The following is a 24,948-nucleotide window of genomic DNA, read 5'->3' as shown; positions in this document are numbered from 1 at the left end:
TACATGAAGGGATATCGGTGAACTAACTGATACCCTAGCCAGCCGGGAACATGCTAGCACTAGCCACTCACAATCATGCCCTAAGTACTCTATAGTTTAGGATATTTACTGTCCGCCATTTTATTTGAGCGTCTGTATCGGAGTGCGGAATTCATGCTCTATGTAGTGCCCTCAAAACTTTCCACAGAAGAAAAAGTGCCCATGACACATACACTACCTTATGCTAACAATCCCACAGTGTATTTCATTTCATCGATGCAAAAATGACAACTGACCGTACACCTGCTGCTGATAAAACAAAATGACAACGATTCACGTGTTCAAAATCTCAATTTAATGCTCAGTGTAGAGTAAATTACTGTGTTTATTAAATTGCAGAAGGGGGAGTGAAGTGGTGAAAGAAGGAGCAAAATCGGACGAAGCTACGGTCATAAAAACTACCTGGCCTAGCTAGCATGCTAACAGACAGTTCCTCCTTTTGAGCAAATCCAATCCAAATTTCACCACTTTAAATGCAGGTGTGACTGAGCCCTACGTCTACTTTAGTAAACCATTCCCTGAAGCTTCTTAAAGAACGTAATAGGAATTTCCTCATTAACTGCTAATACCCTTTTATTGTGAATTTACAACTACAGTTTAATAAAACTGTAATATTGGGTATGAATAGATGATTGCATGACTACTATCTAGTTATTTTGCACCTGAGATTTGATGTCTACTTTATGGGGAGCCACACAGTAAGCCTCTTCTCTTTTATGGCTTTGTATGGAAGCCGACAAAGGCTGTAAAAAATTTAATTTTTATATCAATTAAATACTTAATTGTGAAATTAAACAACTACTGAATACTTAATGACGAAATTCATATAGCAATGAAATTATAGTATTAAAATCTTGACTCTGACAACCACTGGAGGGGACGTCTAGTGGCCTAATGGTTAAAGTGCAAACCACATAACCACAAGGTCAATGGTTCATTTCCAGGCCAGGAGACCCTTGTTGCATACCATGTCCCCTTGTCTCTGCTCTTGTCCCCTGTCTCTCTCTAGACTGTCAACTGTCAAATAAAGGCAAAACGTCAAAATAAATAACTAAACACACAAAACATTTGAATTTATTTGGTTTAAATTCCCCTCTTTCAAATTTCGTTTTGCATTGTTTTGTGTTTGTTTCTTTCTCCCCAAAATTCAAGTGTGGGGTTAATCCATCACTCATCTGAACGTCTCTTAATTGGATCATATTTTACAATTGATAGGCAGAGGAAGACAATTAGTCTATTAGTTAATTGGTCAATCAACAGAAAATTATTCAGGGACTGAAAATCAATATTTGCAACCTTAGATCATATGAGTGACAGAATATAACCTGATAGGACAGACCAATTCCATTCAGGACTTTTGTCTGAATCTCACCAATGAAATTTCAGCAACCTGATTTTTAGACATGATTTTCTTTTTTTGTATCCAAAAAAACTGATTACTTACTTATTAAAGTGATTGGAATATATTGGACATTTGAAATTTCAATCTGAATTTGTGAAAAAAAACAAAAAACTTTAGATCACATTTTTGAAATTATGCTAAATGAAATAATTTCAGAAATTTTCAAACAGGAGAGCTCAAACCCTATAAAGTCAAAGAGATGGTTTTCAAAGTCAAACATGTTATTGTTGTAAATGCAGTGGTATTTAAAGTTCTACATTGAGTATTAAGTGGTAAAGTTCACAACTAAATATTAAAAGTTGCTTATGGGAATCAAATCCATTTGTCCTGTCTTCGCTTCCATACCTTTCCAATATATCTCCTGTAGGGAACTGTTATAATTCCTCTGTGATGCTTTTTTAGAAGTAGATGTAATTTTTTGTTTTGGTGCCATACAAATAAACAGATACAAGAGTGGGAGGCATTCCAGAGTGGCATTACCAGCACTGGCATCCTGTTAATGTGTCTTCAACATAAACCGGCAAGTGTAGGTATAGAAGCTGTTGGAATACGGTGATTATTCACTACTGCTTATTTGTTGCTGTACTGCCTTTAATATGGTATCAGTATTTGCTGCAGTTGTACTAAAGCCAACTCTCACCATATGTCCTACCAGCATTTCCTGTTCAGCCCCAGCACAGTGTAGTGGTCTGAGCTCTATTTCGGATTTGGCATCTTTAACACCCGCTTAGAATCAAAATGCCATCTAGAAACCATTAAAACCCTACTTATATTAAATGGCAGCAAAAAACTAATGATGTTACTGTAAAGCTGTAGCGCGGACTTTCCTGGTCATTAGTTCCACTTAGCTGCTGTGGAAATAATTATTGTACTAACCTAAGAAAATCTTGACGGCTAATTCCAGCTGCATTAATGACAAAGTGCACGCATTTCAGCAAGAAAATAAACTTCAAAAATGTTCTTTGTCACAATAAATATAACTGTAAAATGGTGTCAGATAGACGCTTCTGTAAATGTGATGCTAATGTGCCAGCTGCCTGTTTACATAAAGCTAACTGAAACTACATGTCCTGCCAGTGAGGCAATTCATTTTTTCTGCTCGGAGCACATCAAATATTTGAAAAGTCTTTCACAGGAGACCGTGGACAGTGGAATATCAAGAAATGAGTTCTAGTGCCTTCCACTTTATATGTCAGATGGTTAATAAATAGACATTTGGCTCCCCGCCATCCTGAAAAGACAGTGGCTTTTTATTTTAGAGGACGTGTCAATCTGTGTGTCTGTGACACTTTCATCATTAAGTTAAATATAGGACAGTTAAATGCCTATTCAGTGCCAGTTAGAATTAAATATGAGAGCCATTTTGTAGCTGACATGAAGGTGAAAATGAGACGAGAACCGGAGCTGGAGAAAACACTCGAGTAATTCAGCCAAAACACTCTCAGATCTGTAAAAGCTAAAACCAGACACAGATTCCCATTCCGCCAGTACAGGTGCGTGTGATCATGCTTACGTACACGTGAAAAGTAGGTGTACAAAGTGGGCAACCACTGAACACAGTGGGTGTTGTGGATTGTTGGAGAAAAGGACAGACAGTAATTTTGCGGCGAACAAAACTAACAGATAACAAATAGCAAAAGGGTTTCAAACGACAGTGCTGCTCAGTGTTCCTCCCCAGACAAAGCACCGTTTTCTGCTTTATAAGTCTGGCCTTAGGTGTGTCGGTGCCCAAATGCAACCCTGCCCAGCTTGTTACAAGCACACGTTGAGCCGGTCGCACACAAGCGCACCTGCGGTTAACCTTTGTCTGAAAAGCACGTACAAATAATAATCCATGTGCTGACTTTTTTTTTCCTGCATTGCCCTTGTTTTTCTCTCTCCAGCCTCTCTGCCCCCTCTCCCACACTCCCACTCCAGATAGTGAGGAGAGGGGTCCCATGGTGAAGAGCTACTTAAACATCCTCCAAACTCAGAGTCTGTGCAAATGGTATTTCAGTCACTCAGCCCGTCACTGGCGTGCTGCTCCGAGCCACTCGGACAAACGTTTCTAATAACCGTGCAGCATCAAACGCTGCTTCCATCCAGAAAACTGAATTGTGTACAGTAGGCATCTGACTGTTATTTAGCCCATGCCCTGCTGGACAAGACAACAATAGATCCTGTTTTTGCTTGGTATTCATTTTAATGATCTTAATTTCTATAAATTCCCAGAGTATTCTGGAGTGGCACAAAAGCCAAAACGTAAGTGTCTAGAATATAGTTGGGGTTGCAGGTGGAAGTAAATAAACTGCCATTACTGCTGGGGCTCCTTACTTCTAAATCCACAACACAAAAGAATTCCGACTCTCACTTCAGAGATTTTGTAGAAGCCTCTTTGGCAGCAATTACAGCGTTGAGTCTTCTTGGGTAAGTATCTACAAGCTTTGCACAGCTGCCACACCAATCAAGCTGTAGACACGTCTCAAAGATAATTAAAGCAAACGGGAGGCACCTGACCACAGTTTGGAGTGTCACAGCAAGGGGTCTGAAGACTTTTTTAAATGAGAGATTTCAGTTTTCGGCTTATAATACATTTTCAAACACTCCTAAAAACATCATTTCACTTTGTCATTATGGATTATAGTGTGCAGACAGATTTTTCCATTTAAAATTAAATGTAAAACACCATGAAGTGTGTAAAAAATGAAGGGGTGTGAATACTTCCTGAAGTCACTGTATTTCACCTTATTACAATATAAGAAATCAGGGGTCCAAGCGGGATGATTTACATTACAATCACCAATTTAGTGTTTAAATCAGCCAGTGGAATAGTCCAGAGACTCACCATTACACCTTGACAAAAACGGAACATTCACTCACACACACACACACACACACACACACACACACACACACACACACACACACACACACACACACACACACACACACACACACACACACACACACACACACACACACAGTAGCCTTCCTGGACTCTTTCAGTTAAATCTAAATAGACGGAGGAGCCGAAATGATAACACATTTTCACTGCATTGCAGGACTGCTCGTGTATCTTTGGCATTGATGCAGTTTGCAATCAGCTGCCAGATTTGATTAAGCCATTACACTACGACCTTCTTGGTTATAAAACTGGATTATCAGCTTTTGTTCTGTGGCTGTGAAGGACATGGTGGATTTGTTTGCAATACAGGGATTTGAATCGTACATCCCTCCACCCAGCGCAGTTTTTTCATCACGGCAGCGTGCTTGTTATCTGCCTGCATACGGCTGACATCGCTGATCTAAACTGGTGAAGTCGTTAGTTGATGGCGAGAGAGATCTAAGCTGGCTAACTGGCTAAATGAAGACAGACTTTCATCAGTAAGTCAAGATTTCCTCATCATCTTTTATGAAACAAAAACAAGGCCAGGAAACAGGAGACCTGGGTTCAAGCTCCACCCTGCTCGTGTGTCCTTGAGCCAGGGCTGTATTTATGCCACCGCCTTAATCAGAGGCAGAAATACACCCCAGGAGGTTAGCCAAAAACAATTTCCCTAAAGGGATCAATAAGGCATTACATTTCGCTATTGCATTGACTTCAAACCTCAAATACCCCGCTCCTGTCTCTGCCATACCACCCACCTGTCCTCAAACAGGAGGATAATGATTTTGTTTTTGTTTTTTTAAAGTAGCAGACAGTTTATACACACACACGCCTATTAAATACACATTGTTCCAGTATGTCTACAAAATCCAAACTGCAGTCCTTCCAATTTTAACCAGATGTCCCAACGGGATAATTGAACAAACTAGAATTACCGCCTCGCAGTTCTATGCCTCCCACAACCAGTCAAGTTGCAGTTTACACCAATTAGCCACAACTTTAAAACCAGTTAGTGGCTTTGATGTTGTGTCCGAATGTGGCTGAGCGGTGTACATCCATGTCTGCCCAGACTCATATAATATGTAGTGAAGACTTTGAAGGAATTAAATGAAAGGTATTGAGTGTATTTTGTCATAATCTTGAATTATGGCCAAAAGTGTGTTTTGTGAGGTCACAGTGACCTTGACCTTTGACCACCAAAATCTAATCAGCTCTTCCTTGCGTCCAAGTGAAAGTCTGCACCAAATTGGAATAGATTCCCTCAAGGCATTCCTGAGATATCGCGTTCACCAGAATGGGACGGACAGACGTACTTACAGTAAACTGAATATTTTTAGGCTCTGGACTGGCTGGGCAAAATGAAATACTTCATGACAACACGTTGGGACACAGGAAATTGTCATGGACATTTTTAACATTTTTCTGATGGTAAATAGACGGATTATTCGAGAAAATAATGGCAGGATAATCGATTGTGAAAATAACTGTTAGTTGCAGCAACTTAAGTTTGTCAGCTCCCCATTCTACTGTCAAGTCACTATGGCGCCAGGCTTCAATGTCTGATCATAAGGAACAAAACAGCAGCTATGCAGCATCAGTCAAGCTTCATCCTGCAACTGCGCAGCTAATCTGGTGAAAATTGATGGGAGGTTACTGAAGATTAACCTTGCTAACTGTCTGTATAGTGAACTTCAAACGATGTACATGTCAATGTTTTTAGCATGTAGCCTGCTTGTTTACATTTTGGCAAAAATCTGCAAGTCCTACTGCTTTGACTGCTCACGGTTCCTGTTCACACTGCACAGCCAACAAGCACCTGGATTTCTCTAACACTAAAGAAAAAACTGGAATCTGAACATATTACTTCTCAAGGCTTGTTTTTTTCCCCAAGAAATATAAGAGATTTTTCTGTGGAGCATAGCTTAAAGTTGGACTGAACTGCAGTCATTATTTGACACACATAACACACCAAGTGCTGTCACACAATAACACCCACACATGTGAACACACAATGCTACATATTGCAGGCAACAGGCAGCTGAATAGCTTACTGCGGCAGTGACAGATAGGCGTTTTAAATAATGGATTCGCACAGACACACGAGTGTCACTCCTCGCCGCAGTCAATTACGGTTCTTGGATGAATGATTAAAGGTGGTTTATGGGCTATGGTGATGTCTTCCTCTGCCTATCATTGAGAGTGAGCCCCAACAGAATGTTTCCCGCACACTAGGCGTCTGAATAAGCTCAGACAATGGCCTTCAGGGATGTGATGTGATGTGAGGAGGAGGAAAAGCGGGCGAAAAAAACAAAACAAAACATGAAAGCTACATTCATCAGCGAGTTATTAGAGGAAGCTGCTTGTGAAAGAGACCCTAAAAGGTACTGACAAAACCTAAAGGCATAATTACTGTATTTTCATTGTGATCATTTATTATAATGACAGGTTACTATTTTAGAAACATGGTAACTTTTTGCATCCCATTTCAACACCAGGAAATTTATTAAATTACATGTCTAGCTATTGTCCATTTTTCTTCTAGTTAACAGAGACCGAAATCAACAATGCGTTGGTCCGTCTCTCAGTATATTTTCTTACTTTCCTACCCAGTGCAAATCTTAACAATTCCTTCCTAGGCTGTGCACACACAACCTTGCCCGGACTACATACTGCGGTATGTGTTCACAGTGATGAAGGTACGCGTGCAACGGTGTGGCTCATTGATGGGTTTTCTCATTTATAAAGAATTTTTGGACGAAAAAGGAACTCAGAGAAAAAATGTTTTCATCAGATTTGCTGATTTCTTGCAACAAACAATTATTTTCTTTGTAGATCAATCTCCTAAGTATTTCACTGATTAATTATCCGGTCTATAAAATGCGTGGAAATAGTGAAAACGGCCATCATAATTTTACAGAGACCGAGGGGGACGTCTTCAAATTGCGTGTTTTGTCTGACCAACACTATAAAACTAAAAACTATATTAAATATACCATGACACAAAACAGACAAAAGCAGAAAAATCCTTTTAATTGAGAAGCTGGGACCAGAGAATGTTTGGCTTTCTTGTATGACAAAGTGTCAAAAGATTCTTTATCAAAACCCTTGCTTGGTTAAAGCCCCCCCTCCAGTCAAAAATGTGCTTGGCTCATTGTTCCATGATTTGTCTGTTTGAACTTCACATTGTGAAAACTGATGTACTTGATCAGTACACTTAAGTGCGATGTGGAAACTTGAAACCTCCAGACCAAATACACTGAGAATGGACTTCTTAGTGAAGTAGGACACACCTTGATTCCAACAGTTAAACTTTTGAAATGAACAATATTTAATATTCAGGGATTCTTGATTTTTCAATAAAGGAGGGGAAATAGATGTAATTTTAAGAATTTCTAACTAGTTATCTAAAACTTTTTGTGGAAAAAAAAATCTAAGACACTAATTATTATTCAAAGCAGGGTGTGTTTATGTGTCATAAAACATATCTGGGGGGGGTCTTTAATTTTCTGTCGATTGCTTAATTACCTAAAGGCCTAATTGTTTCACCTCTAAAATGGACATTTTGAGGTACGGGATGGTTGAGCAGGCAAAACAAGCTATTTGTTGCTTGTTTGCTTGCAAACTGTTCAGACCAAATCAGCAGAGGAACTGGCAGTGAAAGTCTCATAAACTGTGGACCTGCTGCAGTTTACGTGACAATCGTGAATCAAGATGTCAGCTGACTCTGGCTATCTCGTCGTGAATCTAGAGATGGCATCTGCTGAAGGGACAGCCTGATAAAAGACTCTGCACACTGATCTGGACTCGGTTTGTGTTTTGTTGAAGACATTATTATCTCCGGCTATGAGATGTGAGGCCGTGGAAGTCGAGTGAGCAGTGTACGGATTCTACTTTAGCCAGTCTGTCCCTGCCGGGGAGCGAACACCAGCTAACAGCTGTCTGCAGGTATCAGGTTGATGTCCTGTCAGCATAAACAGTTCAGATGAATTAGTGAGCAGACTTTCCGTTTCTGTCCTGTCTGTTCTCACAGTGATCATTAAAGGGGATGTGCTGTTCCTAGTTGAAGCATCTACTACTGATAGTCCATGTGGAGCTCTGTGGGACTGCATTTATTTTTTAAAACATGCAGGATGATGATGCCCTTGCAAGTGGTGCAGGCTTTTTATTATTCTTGCTCAACTGTTTTGAGTACGGATGTACAGATGTGAAATATAGATGTGTCATGTTTCGGTCACATACATACTTGGTCCAAAGTTTTATAACCGGGTAATGTTATTACAGTTTAGCCCGTAATGTGCACGTTACACCATTTTATGCTCAAGGAAACAACAGTGCTGCTCACTTCTTGAACGTAGATGCAACAGTGGTACTCATCCGATGTAACTGAATCGTCGAGAATCGAATCAAAAAGCATCGATTCCGGACTTTGTGCCCTTCGAGTTACAGCCCCATGTCATAAGGTTTGCAGCCCACCAATCGCATCGCTACGTTACCTGAGCTCTCTCGGCAGTTTGAACTGATGGCTTACAAGTGAAAGCGGTGGCTTTGTCATTAGTGCCATTTCCACTGTATTTTATCAGCTGAGTGGTGGGCCTGTCCAACCACAAACTTTATGTAACGTAAAAAACATACAGTCTTCATACTTCAGTGGCTCAACTTCCAACAAAGAGGTGACTGATGCCAAATGGAACAAATTCATTCCTCAGAAATTTTACTTTGTGACCTTTGGCAAATGTTTTAACAGCCTCTGCTTGCTGTCATAATCAATGTGAAATTGCAAGAAAGGAGAGAGAAATAAATCTTTTGATACCTTTGGCTTCAGGAGGTTGAAACTACTGGTAAATATGCATGATTGTAGTCAATACTGGGAACGACTGTTCCCTCAGTAAACAGCTCATTGGCTATTTTATAATCTAACCTTTCTGAAATCAGTGAAATCTAATCCATCATTGCCATAATCATCACTGCTACAATCACATCGTATGTTTGTGTGAGTGGAAATTTTATACCCAGCCTGACTTAAGTCCTTCAATAGTTCAATTCTCTAGATACAAGAAATCGTTATTTATCATTTTAAAATACAACCGAAGGCCTCGAGAGGATTCATTTTCCTGGCAGTGATGGTGGATCTGGTCTGGCCAACAATCCTTTCTTAAATTTTAGGGTTCTGGTGGGCTAATTATCCCCTGAGGCTTAATGATGATGGTTATGATGTATGATCTTAAAACATCTGACAGCTGCTGGTCAAAATTTCTTTTTTTTACTCATGACTGGCATTTTGAGCAAGTGTTTAATGAACTGCATCAGGTTCGTTCTCACACGCCGATACATAGATTTTTATCATAAGCTCTTGCTGCTGCAATTATCTAGAGTCCGTTTTATTAATCTGAACCAATTCAAACCTGACACCTGACCCGACGCAGTTCGTATTTGGGAACGTTTCTTCCACCACTCTGTCTGAATGCAGACAACTCACCCTGAAAAAGCCATAGAGCTCGTGGTTGATAATCATCTACTTCAAATACACACACAGAAAACACACAAGCCTTAACAATCATGCCTGTGCATGTCAGCACCACAATCCAGCGACTGGAGTTGCATCTGTGTGTGTGTGTGTGCGTGTGCGTGCTTGTGTGAGTGTTAGCATGTGTGCACTGACTAAATACAGCTGATGGATAAAAAGCCTTAAAACATACACACACACACACATAGATACACACCTGCAATCACACTGGTGCCAAAAATCTGTACCAGCCAGCCCGCATCCTCTGCTCTCATTTCACCAACTCCTGAGGCGCGCGCGCACACGCACACGCACACACACACACACACACACACACATATGCATAGAGATCCATCAAGTGTCAGGGCAGGACAACCACATCCCACTAAAAACTGATCAACAGAGGATCTGGACCGCGGACGAACAGCACACGTAGACCTTAAAAAACAAACAAACCGCTGTTTGCGCTAAAAATACAAACAATTGGCCTGGCTTTATTTCCCTGCCAAAAATAGACCAACGCAGCACATCCAAATCACCGTGCACGGCGCGCACACCTCCACACACACACACACACACACACACCTCCACACACACACACCGTGCAAAAAACGCACTGATCCAGACGAATCCAGGCTGCTTTGCTGGCGCGGAGGTGACTGTTTGCACCTCCGTGTGTGCGCGTTTTTGGCTGTGGAGGAATGCCACACAGTGACACATCGCTGCCTCGCTCGGTAGGTGCGCTTTTCCCTTACAAAAGCTCAGCAAACGCACCACGCGCGCACACACACACACGCACGCACGCGCACACACACACACACACTCGCATAAATAAACACAAATCCCTGTCGGGCCAAATTCAAACACATCGGAGCAAATAAACGCCGGCCACCGCTGGCAGTCCCGTTCTGCGTGAGAGCATCCAGTGCCGCTCGTCCGATCCCAGCAGGCAGCGGTGGAACGGCAGACAGAACGGATTCCGAATTACGAAACGCACGGTTCGGGGCACCGGCGGGAGGGAGGGGGGGGGGTTCGCTGGCCGCACACCTCGCCCGGTTCCCCGGCAACAACCGCGGCCAGCGGCCGCCGCGAAGAGAGGGTCTGTTTTGGGGTTTAATGGCCACCACACGGAGCCGTTCTCCCGCATTTCCGTGGGAAAAAAATCGAAGGCTCCTTTTCATGCGCTATGGGCTCCGTCACGTCGATCTAAAAAAAACATACATTTAAACTTATACCGGCATATTTTTATTGAATGCTTTCAAATCTGGCCACTGGATGCATTTGCTCAGCCTAGGTGACATTCAATCGGGATGCATTTCGGGTGGACTCGGGCTAACAGCACACAAGAAGTGAGCAAATCTCTTTCCCCGTGTCCGAAATCAAATCTTGACGCGTCTTTGTCGAGTTTTTAGAAACATCCCCACGCCTATATTTGCGCATATTCTGGGGTCCGGGCGAAATAACGCCTGTTATCTGCGGAATGTTGGGGAGAATATCTCTGCCCCAACTCGCCGCCTCTCTCTCTCTCTCTCTCTCTCTCTGCTTGCCATGAAAACCCCGAGCCAGCGGGTCGTCCGTGCGAGCAGGTTTTACTGCATTACGACCGGCACAATCACCATCACCATTATTTATCCCCACCGCGAACAAGTCCCCATCCCGGCACTCACTTCCGAAGCTGCTCTCGCATCGCCGGCCGATCGAAGCCCCTCCGAGTCCCGTGGAAATGAGCCGAGTCCCGGGCGAAACCGTGGCGATACCCCGACCCCCTCCGCGGTCTGAACGAGCGTCCTCACCCACCGGAGAGAGGCGTCCAAGATTACCGTCTGTGTGTGTGTGCCTGTGTGTGTGTCTGGCTGTGTGCTCCTCTCTGCAAGCAGCGGCAGTGGGTTGCAGAGGCTGACTGGCCAGCGAGACACGAGGGTCATGCCACCGGATAATACAACAAAGACTACTTCCGCTTATTGCTTCACGTTAAAAGCTTTCGCGAGAAAGATGCAGTGATTTCTTTTTCTTTTTCAAAAAATAAACTAAATATTGCAAGACGTGGGTACATTCAGCACAACATCTCAACGGGGATCTATAAAATCCTCTCGGTCGTAATTTAAGGAATAACCGACTCCCAGGTTACAATTTGCCCTGCAGTTGGAGGCTATAACCGGACTCTGTGGGACCCCTTGCCGGGGATTTCACCGGCTGACGGGGGGTGAGCCAGCTCCCCACAGTGGACGCTGTTGTCGAGTTGTGCCTCTGTTTAGGAATCAAATCAAAGATGGGAACCCGCCAGCTACAACGGATAGAAAACAGAGTCACTAGTTGGGAAACAGGTTATTTATGTTTTGTTTTGTTTTTTTTTTTTAATCTTTCATTATCTTTTAGAGAAGTCAGTGTTCACCTCTGCGACCTGAATGTATGCTAATACATGAGCGGTACTGACTGGGGCTATATAGCCATTAGTAAGATTCTGTGTGAAGTATAAACTGCCATGAATAAACGAACACATATCCTTCATAGAGCAGGTGAAAAGCAGGTTGAAATCCTTTCTACCACTGTGTCGAAATTAAATTTAGGCATAAGTACAGTCTGGGTTACAAACCCTGCAAAGTGCCTGTGGTAAGGGGTCGCAAAAGGTTCTCTAAGCGTGTCAATTTGGTTCATTCAGAATTAGTTTTTGAATTTGCACTATTAAATTACGATACCAACTAAAATCAAAATAACAATGGGCCTTAGGCCCTGGCTGTAGATGGCTAAATAACTATACATAGGACATACGTTTAATGCCTGCACAGCAAATGATGTGGAAAAAAATGAAATTGTAGATGCCTTTATTTTGAAATTAAACTTCCCCTGTTTCCGGGCTAGTCCTGACTTTCCCGGAGAAACTTGGCGCAGCTCAGCGAGACGAGGCGGAGCTGAGGCTCCCTGCCTCTGCCTCCCTTCCCCCATCCCGCTGTATCTGAAAGCAAAGGAGCCTCGACACCATCCGAGGAGGTTTTTCACCTCCCTGACGAGAGAGAGAGAGAGAGAGACAGAGAGACAGAGAGAGAGAGAGGGAGAGAGAGAGAGGGAGAGAGGGGGGGGGGCTCTTTGCTTTTCAAGGCTTCCACATTCAATGCCATGGAGAGAGCGAAAGAGGGACAGTGAGGAAGAAAGATAGGAAAAGAGGCAAAGACAAAAAAGGAAAAGAAGGTTGTGAAGGAGACAGAAAAGGGTGCCTCTTGCTTTTAACAAGGCTCACAGGAGAGAGGAGAAACAGGAAGAAAGAGAGGGGAGGAAGAAGAGGAGGAGGGGGGGTCTCTGCTTTGGGAATCAGTGTTCAAGGCTAGAGAAATATAGACTATGTTGCACCAGCAAAGAGAAAACTGCCTGTAATTTATAGACAGGTCTCAACTGTTATTTCATCCCCCCACAACAGTGTGTCTTTATACCTGAGTGTGTGTGGGTGTGAGTGTGTATCAGAGAGATTGAGAAGAGGGAAAGGACACAGCGGGATGCATTCAACACATTAAACAATTCCGAGGACTGATTGTTGAGGAGCTTATGGATTTGAAATGAGTACTCTACCCCCTGGGGGAGCTCGCCTGCAGTGAGGCAAATCAAACACTCCCTAGCACGGGGGTGGGGTGGGGGGGGCAAGATGGATGTCACAGGTTTGAGGAAGTCACCCCAAGTAGCGGACAAGTGATCGTGCACGAGAGGCAGTTGGTCGACCATATGCTGTTGCGCTGCGGACTGAATGTGTATGCGTAAGTGTGTGTATGCATGAGACACAGTGTGGGTGTGTTAAGTGTGTGTAGGCTGTAGCCTAGGTGGATGAAACGTATGCCGCAGTGTGTGAAGCGTGCAGTGTACTGGATATGGCCAAAAGGATGTGGATACCCCTGTAAACATTGCACACTTCTGGTCCAGGCCTTTTTTTTTTATGGTTTGGGCCCCTAAGTTGCGGTGAAGCAGACAACGATAATTGGCAACAACAGTGTGTTTGCGACTTTGTGGCAACAGTTTGGGGACGGTGCTTGGTTCTCCCAGTTTGGTGTGGAAGAATTTGACAGGTCATCACAAGAGTCCTGACCTCGACCCCATCGGACCCCTTTGGGGTGAACTGGAACGCCACCGGCAAGCCAGGCCTCATCGCACAACATCGGTGGCTGACCTCACTAATGTTCTGGTGCCTGAAAGGCAGCGGTGGGTCGCACCTCCACCGAGTTTGGACACTCGCGGGACACGGACTGGAAAAACAACAGTCAAACTCAGAGCAGCGGGGCAAACTCAGAAAGGCGTTGGTGTTTACTAGGCCAAGAGGATTTAATGAAAGAAATAGCTGAGCTGCACTGTGGGAAATGTAGGCTCCAACCTCTTTTAGAGTTTGACTCATACTAACTTGAAATCTCTACTTGCAGGTTTTCTGTTTCAAACTTGCAGGTCCCAAGCCAAGATGACATTGTCATGATAATTTCCTCAGGCTTTAGAAAGCTCATCCGGACAATATACGAGAAGTATGAGAAGTACTTTCCATGACAAGTAAACTGATCTTAAAGCTACAATATGAAACTTTTTTGGGCTAATATTTTTGAGTTGAAATATGCTGCAGCACATGTCCTAATAGGGAGATGTGCTGTCAAAGGCCTCTATGACTCAGGCTCATTGGACAGCCTGGCAGCGGTGAAGAGATATTCCCTTCCACAGTTTCTGGGCGAGCCTCGTCCTTTTAACCAATCAGAGGAGGTCGGGGGAGGGACTTCACGCCTGTCAATCTATATGCGAATGCACTTGTGGTCGCCTGCTCCTGTCGTGACTTTAGCACTAACTTAATTTCCGGGGCTTGCATTTTGTAGCTTTCACATGCAAATTTATTGAAGTGCCTCTTTAAGTAAAAGTAGCAGTACAACAATGAAAAAATAATCCACCACAAGTAAAAGTCATACATGTAAAAGTACCTAAATATTATTTAGTAAATGTACTAAAAGTATCAAAAGTAAAAGTATTAGATAATAGTAGATATTTGAAGACGTCACCTTGGATTCTCGAAAATTGCAATGGATATTTTTTACTATTTTCAGACATTTATTGGATGCAAATAAGTAACTGATTAATACAAAAATTATTGTCAGATTAATCAACAAAAGAATCATTAGTTGTAGCCTGAGTTATAAGGCAATGTCATTTTGTATATTAAATCACAATCTTTAAAATAACTAGTAACCATAGCTATAAGATAAATGTAGTGGAGTAAAAAGGGCAATAGTTGTCCCCGGAAACTGATGGAGTAGAAGTATAAAATACAACAATAGTACTTGAGTAAATGAAGAACGGCGGAATCTGTTACAGCACCATATTAATGCCCATGGTTTGGAATGACATCTCCAACAACCACATGAGTGTAATGTTTGCATGTCCACATACTTTTCACCATATACAGTGTGTTGATGTGTGCATGTTAATGTGCATGTGTCTGTTTGTATATACTGTGTGGGAGTTCATGCTGCAAACAGTGTGTGTGTGTGTGTGTGCGTGTGTGTGTGTACGCGCGCACAGACAGGGGTGTGTGGGTGTGTGTGCGTGGTCAGCTGGCACTCACAGCATCTCCGTGATCTGGTCAGGTCCATCTTTCTTTCTGCATGTGGAGAGAAGAATCTGTCACTTCTCTTTCCCTCCTTCCCTCTTCCTCCCTCTTTCTCTCTTGAATGTGCTTCTCTCACTCTAGTGTGTTAATTCCGCGTCAAACTACAAGTTATAGTAAACTCGAGAGCGACCAAGCGTGTCGTGCCAGTTAATGGAGTCTCTCTCACTCAGCCATTCACAGTTAAACACGCCAAGCGGCTAGTTGCTGATTACCAAGCCTTCTGAGAGCTCTCTGACTGTAGAAGAAGCAGGAAGTGAGGCTGACCAGTCACAGTGTGGGGTTGATTCTGACCAATCAGTTAGGAATAGGAGGTGGAGGGCTAACTCATTGACACGTATAAAACCAGATTGTCAAATAGCTAAGCTCTAACAGCACATTAGCTGACTAACTTTTAATGTAATGCTGTTGTGTGTGTGTGTGTGTGTGTGTGTGTGTGTGTGTGTGTGTGTGTGTGTGTGTGTGTGTTTGTGTGTGTGTCTGTGTGTGTCACTTCAAAATGGTGAACAATGAAGTCCGTCTGCGCACGAAAGACGTGGTGCTAGAGGCTTGGTGACACAGGGACTATTCGCAGTTAGTGAACCACTGTAGCTAGTGAGCCAACGGCTAACATGCTAGCAAGCTGGGAACATGCTAGTGCATTATTATTATTATCATTATTGCTAGTGATTTCAACTTTTCATTTGTTAGTGGAGAAAAGTGTTACTTTTTCTTTCAAGCGTTACAATAGATGGTCCAGCTTAATTTATTTTCTCTACATTGAATGACACTGTCTATCTGTTTGCTCCAACTATTATATATCATATGCAATTTGATGCTCGCACTTTGGTTTATCCACTCGCGTTTTGAACCAAATTCAGTGGCTCTGAACAATGCTTGGCCGAGCAACGTGGCTTCGTAATGTTGGAGCCACTGCCAGGTCTGGCAGCGCTGAAGAGGTTAACGTTCCTCTACATTAATCTTAGCCTTCCTCTAACCTACTTAAATTAATGAGGACATCTGCTTATAGATTAATGTATCCAGTCGCGCAGGATAATTTGCAGGCAAATGATTCAATGTGGCTCCAACAATCCAATAATTACCTAATTATCTCCCATCTTTATCTTAGTGAAAATTCCTTTGCAACTCAGCAACAGTCTGACGCGTGTTGGTGCATCCTGCAGTGCCGAGGCAGACCGTTGTAAGACTGTGCTTACTACTACGCTAACACGTCCCACCTCCAAAACTTCTGCTATCTGCTGATGAGTAATAAACAGTCTCCCAGCATTCGCCAGAGCACTGCAGGGCGACCTGGGACTCAGCTGCTCGACAAGCATATTTCGAGACATAATGACGTAAATAAATCGATTTTTTTTTTTTTTTTACCTACTAACCCCAGACTTACAAAACATCTGGCAGTTGGTGGCAGTTTGGAGAACTATTGTTATATAAGTTTGAATATATATTAACACATTATTTGAGCCTTGTAAAGATAAGCATGTTATCTATCAGCAGGGAAAAGGCTGATTGAACTATGGAGAGTAACTCTGTCTGCTTTTAGTTGTGTTTTTTCCTATACTGTACATTTACCCCGTGGATAACTTAGCATCATAGTTTCGACTGAATTGCAGAATTATACAAGATGTAACAATGACTTCAACTCCCTACATTGTCCTGATCATGTCAAAGAATACAGGCTAAGGCACCAAAAGGACCAGTGTCCAAACTGTCAAAGTGTCTGCCCTCTCTGAAGGATCGACATTGTGACTCAGCTACCAGCCGGAGGAAAAACAAGCTTATCCTTTCATGAGCCAACTGTATAATCACCACAAATGTTTTTCCTGTTGGTCTGACCCAGGATCAATTCAATGTAAAGCTGCACTGCTGACGCGTTGAGATACACTCACTTTTGTTTTGGGTCTTCAAGACAAACTGGTAGGTAGATGGATGGACGTCAACATACGAAGAAATGCATGAGCTGACAAACAGACGGATGAATACTTCAAAGAGAGACAGAAAGACTGAACGAAAGAATCTCTGACAGAATTACATATGGGATACCAGGCAAGTAAACAGTCGAAGACTAAACAACATCGGTCACGCTGTAACCATCCATTCTAACTTATTAAAAGTCAGGAAACAACATTTTGGCTGCATCTCGCCTCCTTTGTATGATCCTGCTGAATAAAGCTTCTGGGGAGGGACATTACATGGGACATAATACAATTCAAAAGCCAATGACATATCAAGTCAGGAGAGAGAACGTTGGGATGGTTTTGGTCATTGGGAAGAGTGGGAATATTTAAATGGTTCTAATTTTGTTTACGCCTCCTGCTAGATAAAAAGGTATGGGATGAAGAGACACAGTGTCCAGCCAGTGCACTTATTGGGATTTTCATATGAATATACAACATACACAGAAACACTCATGTTTAAAAGATTAAATCTGGTGATAGTCTAAATCGTTCTTCTTGTCAGCATGTGCAGACCCCAAACAACAATGAGTGTATCCTACCAACATGCACTGTGTGCGTATCCAAAGCCTGATACATCTCATTCCTCTCTGCCGTAGAGCTCTATTGATGACCAGAAACTATTAAAACACATCAGTGAGCCACACTGTTGCACTTGGTGACGTGTTCCGTCATTACCATTTTGACTCAGTCCCACATGCATCAACCTGCTGCCCCAAATACTGCCTAAAGCACGATGTGTGGATTATCCGCCATGGAAAATAGTCCCCAACAAATGCACTATTTCCATCCTGTTTGCATAAGGTTTTGCTCAAAACAACAGTGACCAGCTGTAATAGGAAACTATTGATCCTTGGAACTGAACAACTTGTTAAGTGTTTTTAAAGATTTATGTCTTTAGTAAGAACTAATGAGCTTGGAGCTGAGAGCAACAGACACATTGAACAGACTAACACATTGTTGGTTTTGGGCTTTTCATGGGATTTGTTGACAATAAGAAAAAGATAGAGTTACACCAGCCTTATCCTCTAAACCCATTTAAAGGGTATAAACAATGTTTAGCAGGAGGTCTAGAAACCCGTGTTTGAAAATACAGGTTCTAACAGAGTCCAGAGTCACAATTCTAAATTTAGATTTGCATGGTGGTGTCTGTTGCCCTACTGAGCTTTATGATCAAAAACCATTTCAAGACGCTTTTAGCTTGGGCTGGATATTGCATTTAGTGGCAAAGCAAAGCACACTCCACTTTGTTAAAAGGTTAGTGCACTCAAACTACAAAGTGTGCTCCTTGAAGTTTTCATGACATTTAACCAGAACATTAGCCGGTTTCAATTATCTGTCCGCCTCACAAGAGCCAGTATGAACCAAATTAAGATGCAGGTCAGAATTTTTTCTGTAGTCTTAGTATGTAAATAGCAGGGAAGTGGACCGTGCTGGGCCAAAGCTCAGAGGTCTGTACTTACTTGATGTAGTAGGGCACATTGTTTGGGGAGATGCCCTGCTCGAAGGGGCTCTCTACGGATCCTGCTGAGACAGAGAAAAAACAGGAGTCACAACAACTGTTCACACGGTCGGCAGGCTATCAAGCTTTTCACACACACATTTTACTGCAGCATCAACATCCTGTAGGTCTAACAAAAGCATGCCCATTCAGGAAATGTGCAGTTACCAAAACATCCCATGTAATAAAAACTTTTGTTCAAAGTCATATACATGATAATGAAAAACAGCAGAAAAACAAGAGTTATTGGAGATGATGTCACTTATCATGCCCACAAGAGTGGGCACATCAACTATTAAAGCAGACCGTGCTTTCTGGGAGTTGTCAGCACAGTTGGATACATCTCTAACCATTCAGATCGGTGGGCTGAAGCTACCCGCTGTATAAGCATTATTGTGCCTATGGGTAAAATTTGATGCAGTTAAAAACAGAGCAGTGCATTGTGGGGGAAAATGCCAGAACACATGCTGTGTATATCAACATAGCAGGAAGATATGAAAAACATGTACATTCTCACTGTTCCCGCAGTCAAATCCACATGATTATCATCACAGTCATCGTTATTATAACCCCATCACCATCTCTAGCTGTCCTGCTGTACCTCTTACATTTCCATTATCAAGCTGGATGGAACATTTATACATGGACGAATGTGACACTCTGAATAGTGCGTCATCCCCAAAGACTTCATTTTAACTCCTATACAAGGGATATTCCAATCTGTTTTTCTCCTTGATATCATGATATTTTATGTGTGTAGTTGTTACCACCTCTTCCACAGTCTAACTGACTCAACCACTTCATTTGTGTCTGAAGTTTCTGTTTCATTTTTCTGCCTGTCGTTTTTTCTTACAAGAACCCCTGTGGTGCAAGAGTGATGTTGTGATCTTTGATCACTTGTAATTACTCTGCAGATGAGCTGTAATTAAACGAAAAAGCAATTTGACGAGTGGCGCAAGGTGGACGTCTCTAAAAAAAAAAAAATCATCCTTTTTTTAAAAATATGGTTAATCTGTGATGTTGAATGTATTCCGTGAGTTACTTTTGGTCCTTTGTCATTTTCCTTTTAAATGCCATTCACATGCAGCTGTGGATATGTTGGTGATAGTGTACCAACACTAAGGGCAAGAGAAACAGCGACAGTTGTTGCTTACAGCTGCTTTGTATTCTTGTCTGTTTTCTTTTCTTTGTTGTTTGTTTGGTTGTTTTGTAATTTTTCTAATAAAGCTGCTGCTCTAATTACCTTTTCAAAAATGGATGAACGTAAGTGAAAAATTGTTAAGTCAAGAAATAAGACTGTTGGGAACTGATTCCAAAAACTGCTGTTTACCTTTGACAGTTAAATTAATAAACCTAAACTGTCTTCCAGCAAACTCCAACTGTACTTGCTCTGAAAATATGTATAATTATCATTTACCAAAGTTAGACTGTATTATAATTATTAGTAATAATATTATCTAATTAATCCCTATCACCCTTCACGAAGTCCCACTTAGCCAATGGTCAAAATGAGATTTTGCTACGCCTGACAAGCTTTCCTTTCTCTAACAGTACACACGCAGTTTCCAATGATAGTGGTGGTGACAGCGTATTTAACACTCCAAATTCTTAATAATTGTTCAGGCAATATGCCGGTGATTTCGGACTGGTGTAGACAAAAGTAGGTTTTTCATTGCAAGCCAGCGACCGTCGATTTTGTCAGCTGAGATGGAAAATAGAAAGCAAATTCTATCAGCTGTAGCTAGCCAGTGAGCTATCGTTAGCTCATTCTGTCTCCGACTAACCAGTTTCAAAATGAGAATCCTGTAAAAGGTTCTTTAATATGCACTTAGAACTACGAAACAGTTATGTGATAATGTGCAAAAGCCTGAGGCTAAAGCTACATGTTGATGGCAAAAAGTTGACATCCTCACCACTAGATGATCCATGCAGGAGAAAGAAATAAAGAAACATTGTTCTTGTACTGTGGGGTAGCTAGTTAGCCGTATTATTGTGGTAGAGTATGACAGTCAGTAAAACAGTAAAATTGTTATAGTACAGTCTAAGGACAATGGAAAATGACATTTGTTCTAACAAAAACTTGTTTGGATGGTTACTATTGTAAAAGGGACTTGGACAAGCAACATAGAGGTTAGATTTTACTGTTTTGCTGTTCACATTCTCAAAAAATAGATACAACCCTCCGAACTCTTTAGATACAGAGTATCACATTTACTAGAGCTCCATGCAAATCTGAAGCTTGACATGCCTGACGTGCCAGGTTACGGCTGCTAAGCTATGAGTGGATGGGGTTTAGTGAAAGGTGAATTATCCACTGGAAATAAAACAAGTGCAACATTGAAGAGTTTTGTCATTGAAGAGGCTGGAGAGAATAGCCCTATTCAATCTATTTGCACATGTATTTCAATCAATTGAACGCTCAATGAGGGGCTTTCGTATTCATATGAATAATCCATATGCTTTCTTCCGCATGTGACTGTGATAAGGAAGAGAACCTTGGAACATCTTGGGTTAAGTGCTGGGGTCATATTGGAATTCACTGATAAAACCGAGAAAAAAAAAAAAAAAAAAAACAAGTTTCACAAACAGATCTATACACCAGCATAGGTTCGGTGAGCAGCCAAATGAGTCACAGTCTTCATAAACACTCTCCCCCTCAACGCTTATCCAGTTAGTCAGTGACCTGCTGACAGTCAAGCGCTGTGTCACTCTCTCAACACATCACTTTATTGAGCTCCACTGGCTGAGTCGGAGGCCTCATTTTGTCTAACGCAGTTTGTCTAATCTCTCCACCACTGCTCAACTCATGACTATCTTGTCAACTGTCAACAGTCTGATGTATGCAGGTAGGTGTGCGTGCACATGTGTGCGTGCGAGCTTTTCTACTCACGGTGCAGAAGGCCAAAGTCCCTGTGAGCGTCCGTCAGCTGCTTTAGATGTTCGCTGATAGAGATCTGACAGAGCAAGACAGAAAGCAACACATTTAGATAGGTAGATAGATAGATGGATTTGAACTAGTTTGTTTAGGGAAATAAACATTGTTTTAATTATTTACAGTCCATAACTCATCTGTTGATCCATCGCGCATCTTTCTTGCTTGGTGTCTGTCCTACTATTAATATTTATACTGAATTCAAATTTAGCTACTTTTGGGATATTAAGTATCTGAAGTGACCCCCGATAAAAACAATGTGTATATCCTCTTTTAAATTAGCTGAATCGACAGTATCAGAGTTAACATTGGATTTAATTTAAATGTAACTTCCAGCTATGGTGGCTTTCTTAGCCATTTTGTAACAGTTTTGTTCATGGGCCCACAATTACAACTAGGAGGTTGGCATGAATGTTTTTTCGGACTTAGCTGCGTGTACTTACGGTCCGAACGGTATTACGTGAACGCGTACAGCATTATAAGGAGTTTATCTGGATTTAGCTACTGGCTCGTTTAGCTATGTGAAACAGCCAAGTGAGTTACATTTTGGCGTGGTTACTGCTAATTCTACATGCTGTTTTCACCAAAATGATAGGTTTTTATGGCATATTAATTTTCTGTATGAACCAATGTCAAATAGTCAGATTGTGGCCCAAACTTCGTTTTGACCAAATGTGTATTTTATGTGTTTTGGCTTTATATGGCTGTAAAGTAACAACTGAATTCTTCTATCATTCTTACATCTTACCTTACCAACTGCCGTATAATCTAATAAATATTAGAGACTGCCAACATGAAATGAGAATATACAAATTTTCTAAAGTGCTGTGTTTTAAAATCAAACACTCACGATTATGGAGAGAAATCCAGGAAAAGAACAAATAATAATTTTAAAGCTACAAGAAACTTTTCAACCCTAATTTTCCCTTAAAGACATAAACTGCTTTAAAATGAGATGAGTGAAATACACTGAGGAGTGATAATCATTAATGTCACTGTGAACATTGACAAATGATATACTCACTGCAAAGAAAAAGCAGTAGATACAAGGATGGGCAGGCGGAGGGAGAGGGAGGGGAGGGGAGGAGACACAAAGACAAGCATGGAAGAGATAATTGAATCTGTAGTGGAGGAATTAGAGAGGATGCAGTCTCCTGCGAGTCTCCTTCAGCTTTGAATGAGCTGTCTATCTAGATGGAGTTGAGATAATTGTGCCAAATCAGCACGGCCCCGTAGGTGCACAGAGAGGCGGAGCTCAGCCAGGTGGGGGACACACCCCTTCACACCCGCTACCTTCTAAACTGCAAACTCTTCGTTCGTCACTGATCCAAATTTAAACACCTACTGTGTAACTGTTTTTGTTGGCACTGTTTTTACAATATTATATACTTTCTGTTAAATCATTGCATCATCGGCATGACATTTTTTTTCCTCTTTTTCTTTGATTATTTTCACTACAGAACTTCAGTTTGACTCAGAAACACAGAGAGATCAAACAGAGAACAAGATCTTTGCACAGCTGTATTCAAACAGGTGCAAAGGAGAATAAGTGATGTCCAAGTAATAAAAAAATTCCACACACCAGCCAATCTTATGGTAATGTTATTGAATAGCTATGTTTCAGTCAGGCATTTCATGACAACAAGCCTGCAATTATGGTACATATAAAAACCAGTCCTAGCAACTACACAAAAACAATAACATCTGGACATCTGGGTAGAAACGGGACGAGAAACAATATGGTGTATTGAGGTGAACTACCAAACTCAAAAAATTACATTGGGAAATACATATTATCTATACCAAAACATTAATTCTGGTAATGACAATAAATAGGTCCATAATCCAGTGAATGTCCACATTACAATATAAGAAAAACCCCTGTTCAATATCACTAAAATGTTAAAGGATTAAAAATTGTACCATCTTACAAAATTTGTATTATTTTTATGTTGCAGTGTAGGGTACTTGATTTTATGTATAATTAAAAACAAACAGGTCAGATAGACTACATGGAAAGTCCAACCTCAGTGCAAAAAAAAAGTGAGTCCACCTGTGACCGCTGCAACGAACGTGATTATACCTATGATTACCAGTTAAGACTAACTTCATGAACAAGTTAATGAAAAAAAACAAAACAAAAAACCTGAGGACACCACAGCTTCCTCAGTTTTGGCCTTGGTTGTGTGTAATGCAGCACGGCTCCACGTGGTAAGGAACTGCCAGAACACGTGAGAATCCGGATTTTGAAACTTCATAAAGATGGGAGAGGGTACAGGAGCATCAGTAGGCTACTGGACATAAGCTGAAACACAGCTGCAGCAGTGGTTAGCAGGTGTAGGAAGAGCCGTACTACCAATAGCAGAAGGGCACAATTCACTATTTACACAACCCTGCATCGAAAATCAGATGCAGATGGTAAGATGGTAGGAGCTTCTGACTTGGCACAAGGATTATCTGTGGAAATTGGTGTTTCAGTGACTGATCAGACGGTGTGAAGGACACCGCATGAAGTCGGCCTCTACGGACAGCATCAAAGAAGAAAACCATCGCTCAGAAATTTGCAAGATCAAACTTTGCCAAAGAACATGATAAGAAGCCTGATGAATGCTGGCAGTACATTCTTTGGTCAGATGAAACCAAAATACACTTGTTTGCATCAGATTGGGCTCAGCATGTTTGACGTGGACCTGGCCAGGACTCCCACCTCCATGTCTCACAGAGACATGGAGGTGGGAGTCAACTCATATGGGGCTGCATTAGTGCAAACGTTATAGATAGCACTATGAAGGCAAGATTGTATACCCATACACTGAATGAAAAGTTGACTCCCAGTCTCAAGAAGAAGAAAAAAGTGAAAACTATGACCAGGCCAAGTGTGTCCCCCGACTTGAATCCAAAAGATCACCGTTGGAGGATTTTAAAGTGGAAGATAGAGCAGGAAAACCCCTCCAGCAAAGAGCAGCTGAAAAGAATCATCTGTGAAGAACAGCAGAACATCTCTCCGCAGATTTGTGCTAGACTGGTATCATCCATGCCCAGGAGGATCGAATATGTCATCGAAAATAAAGGGGGCACACAAAATGTTAAAAAAATAATACCATAAAATCTCACTAATGAAGAGTGAACTGACTTT

General features: G+C 41.8%; 1 protein-coding gene across 1 annotated transcript in view; it reads right to left on the bottom strand.

Moving 5' to 3' along the window:
- Window positions 1-24,948, bottom strand: part of dmd (dystrophin) — a 334,110-nt gene that overhangs the window by 32,423 nt on the left and 276,739 nt on the right. The window contains exons 65-67 of the mRNA XM_040141867.1: window positions 21,771-21,834; window positions 18,843-18,903; window positions 15,386-15,421 (exon numbers count right to left, since the gene is read on the bottom strand). Of these exons, the coding sequence (XP_039997801.1) occupies window positions 15,386-15,421; window positions 18,843-18,903; window positions 21,771-21,834 (161 nt within the window). The remainder of the gene's footprint in view (window positions 1-15,385; window positions 15,422-18,842; window positions 18,904-21,770; window positions 21,835-24,948) is intronic.

The sequence above is a fragment of the Xiphias gladius genome, chromosome 13 (genome assembly GCF_016859285.1).
Source record: "Xiphias gladius isolate SHS-SW01 ecotype Sanya breed wild chromosome 13, ASM1685928v1, whole genome shotgun sequence".
NCBI lineage: Eukaryota > Metazoa > Chordata > Actinopteri > Istiophoriformes > Xiphiidae > Xiphias > Xiphias gladius.
The sequence above is the reverse complement of the archived record's forward strand: the minus strand, read 5'-3'. Positions and strand labels throughout refer to the sequence as shown.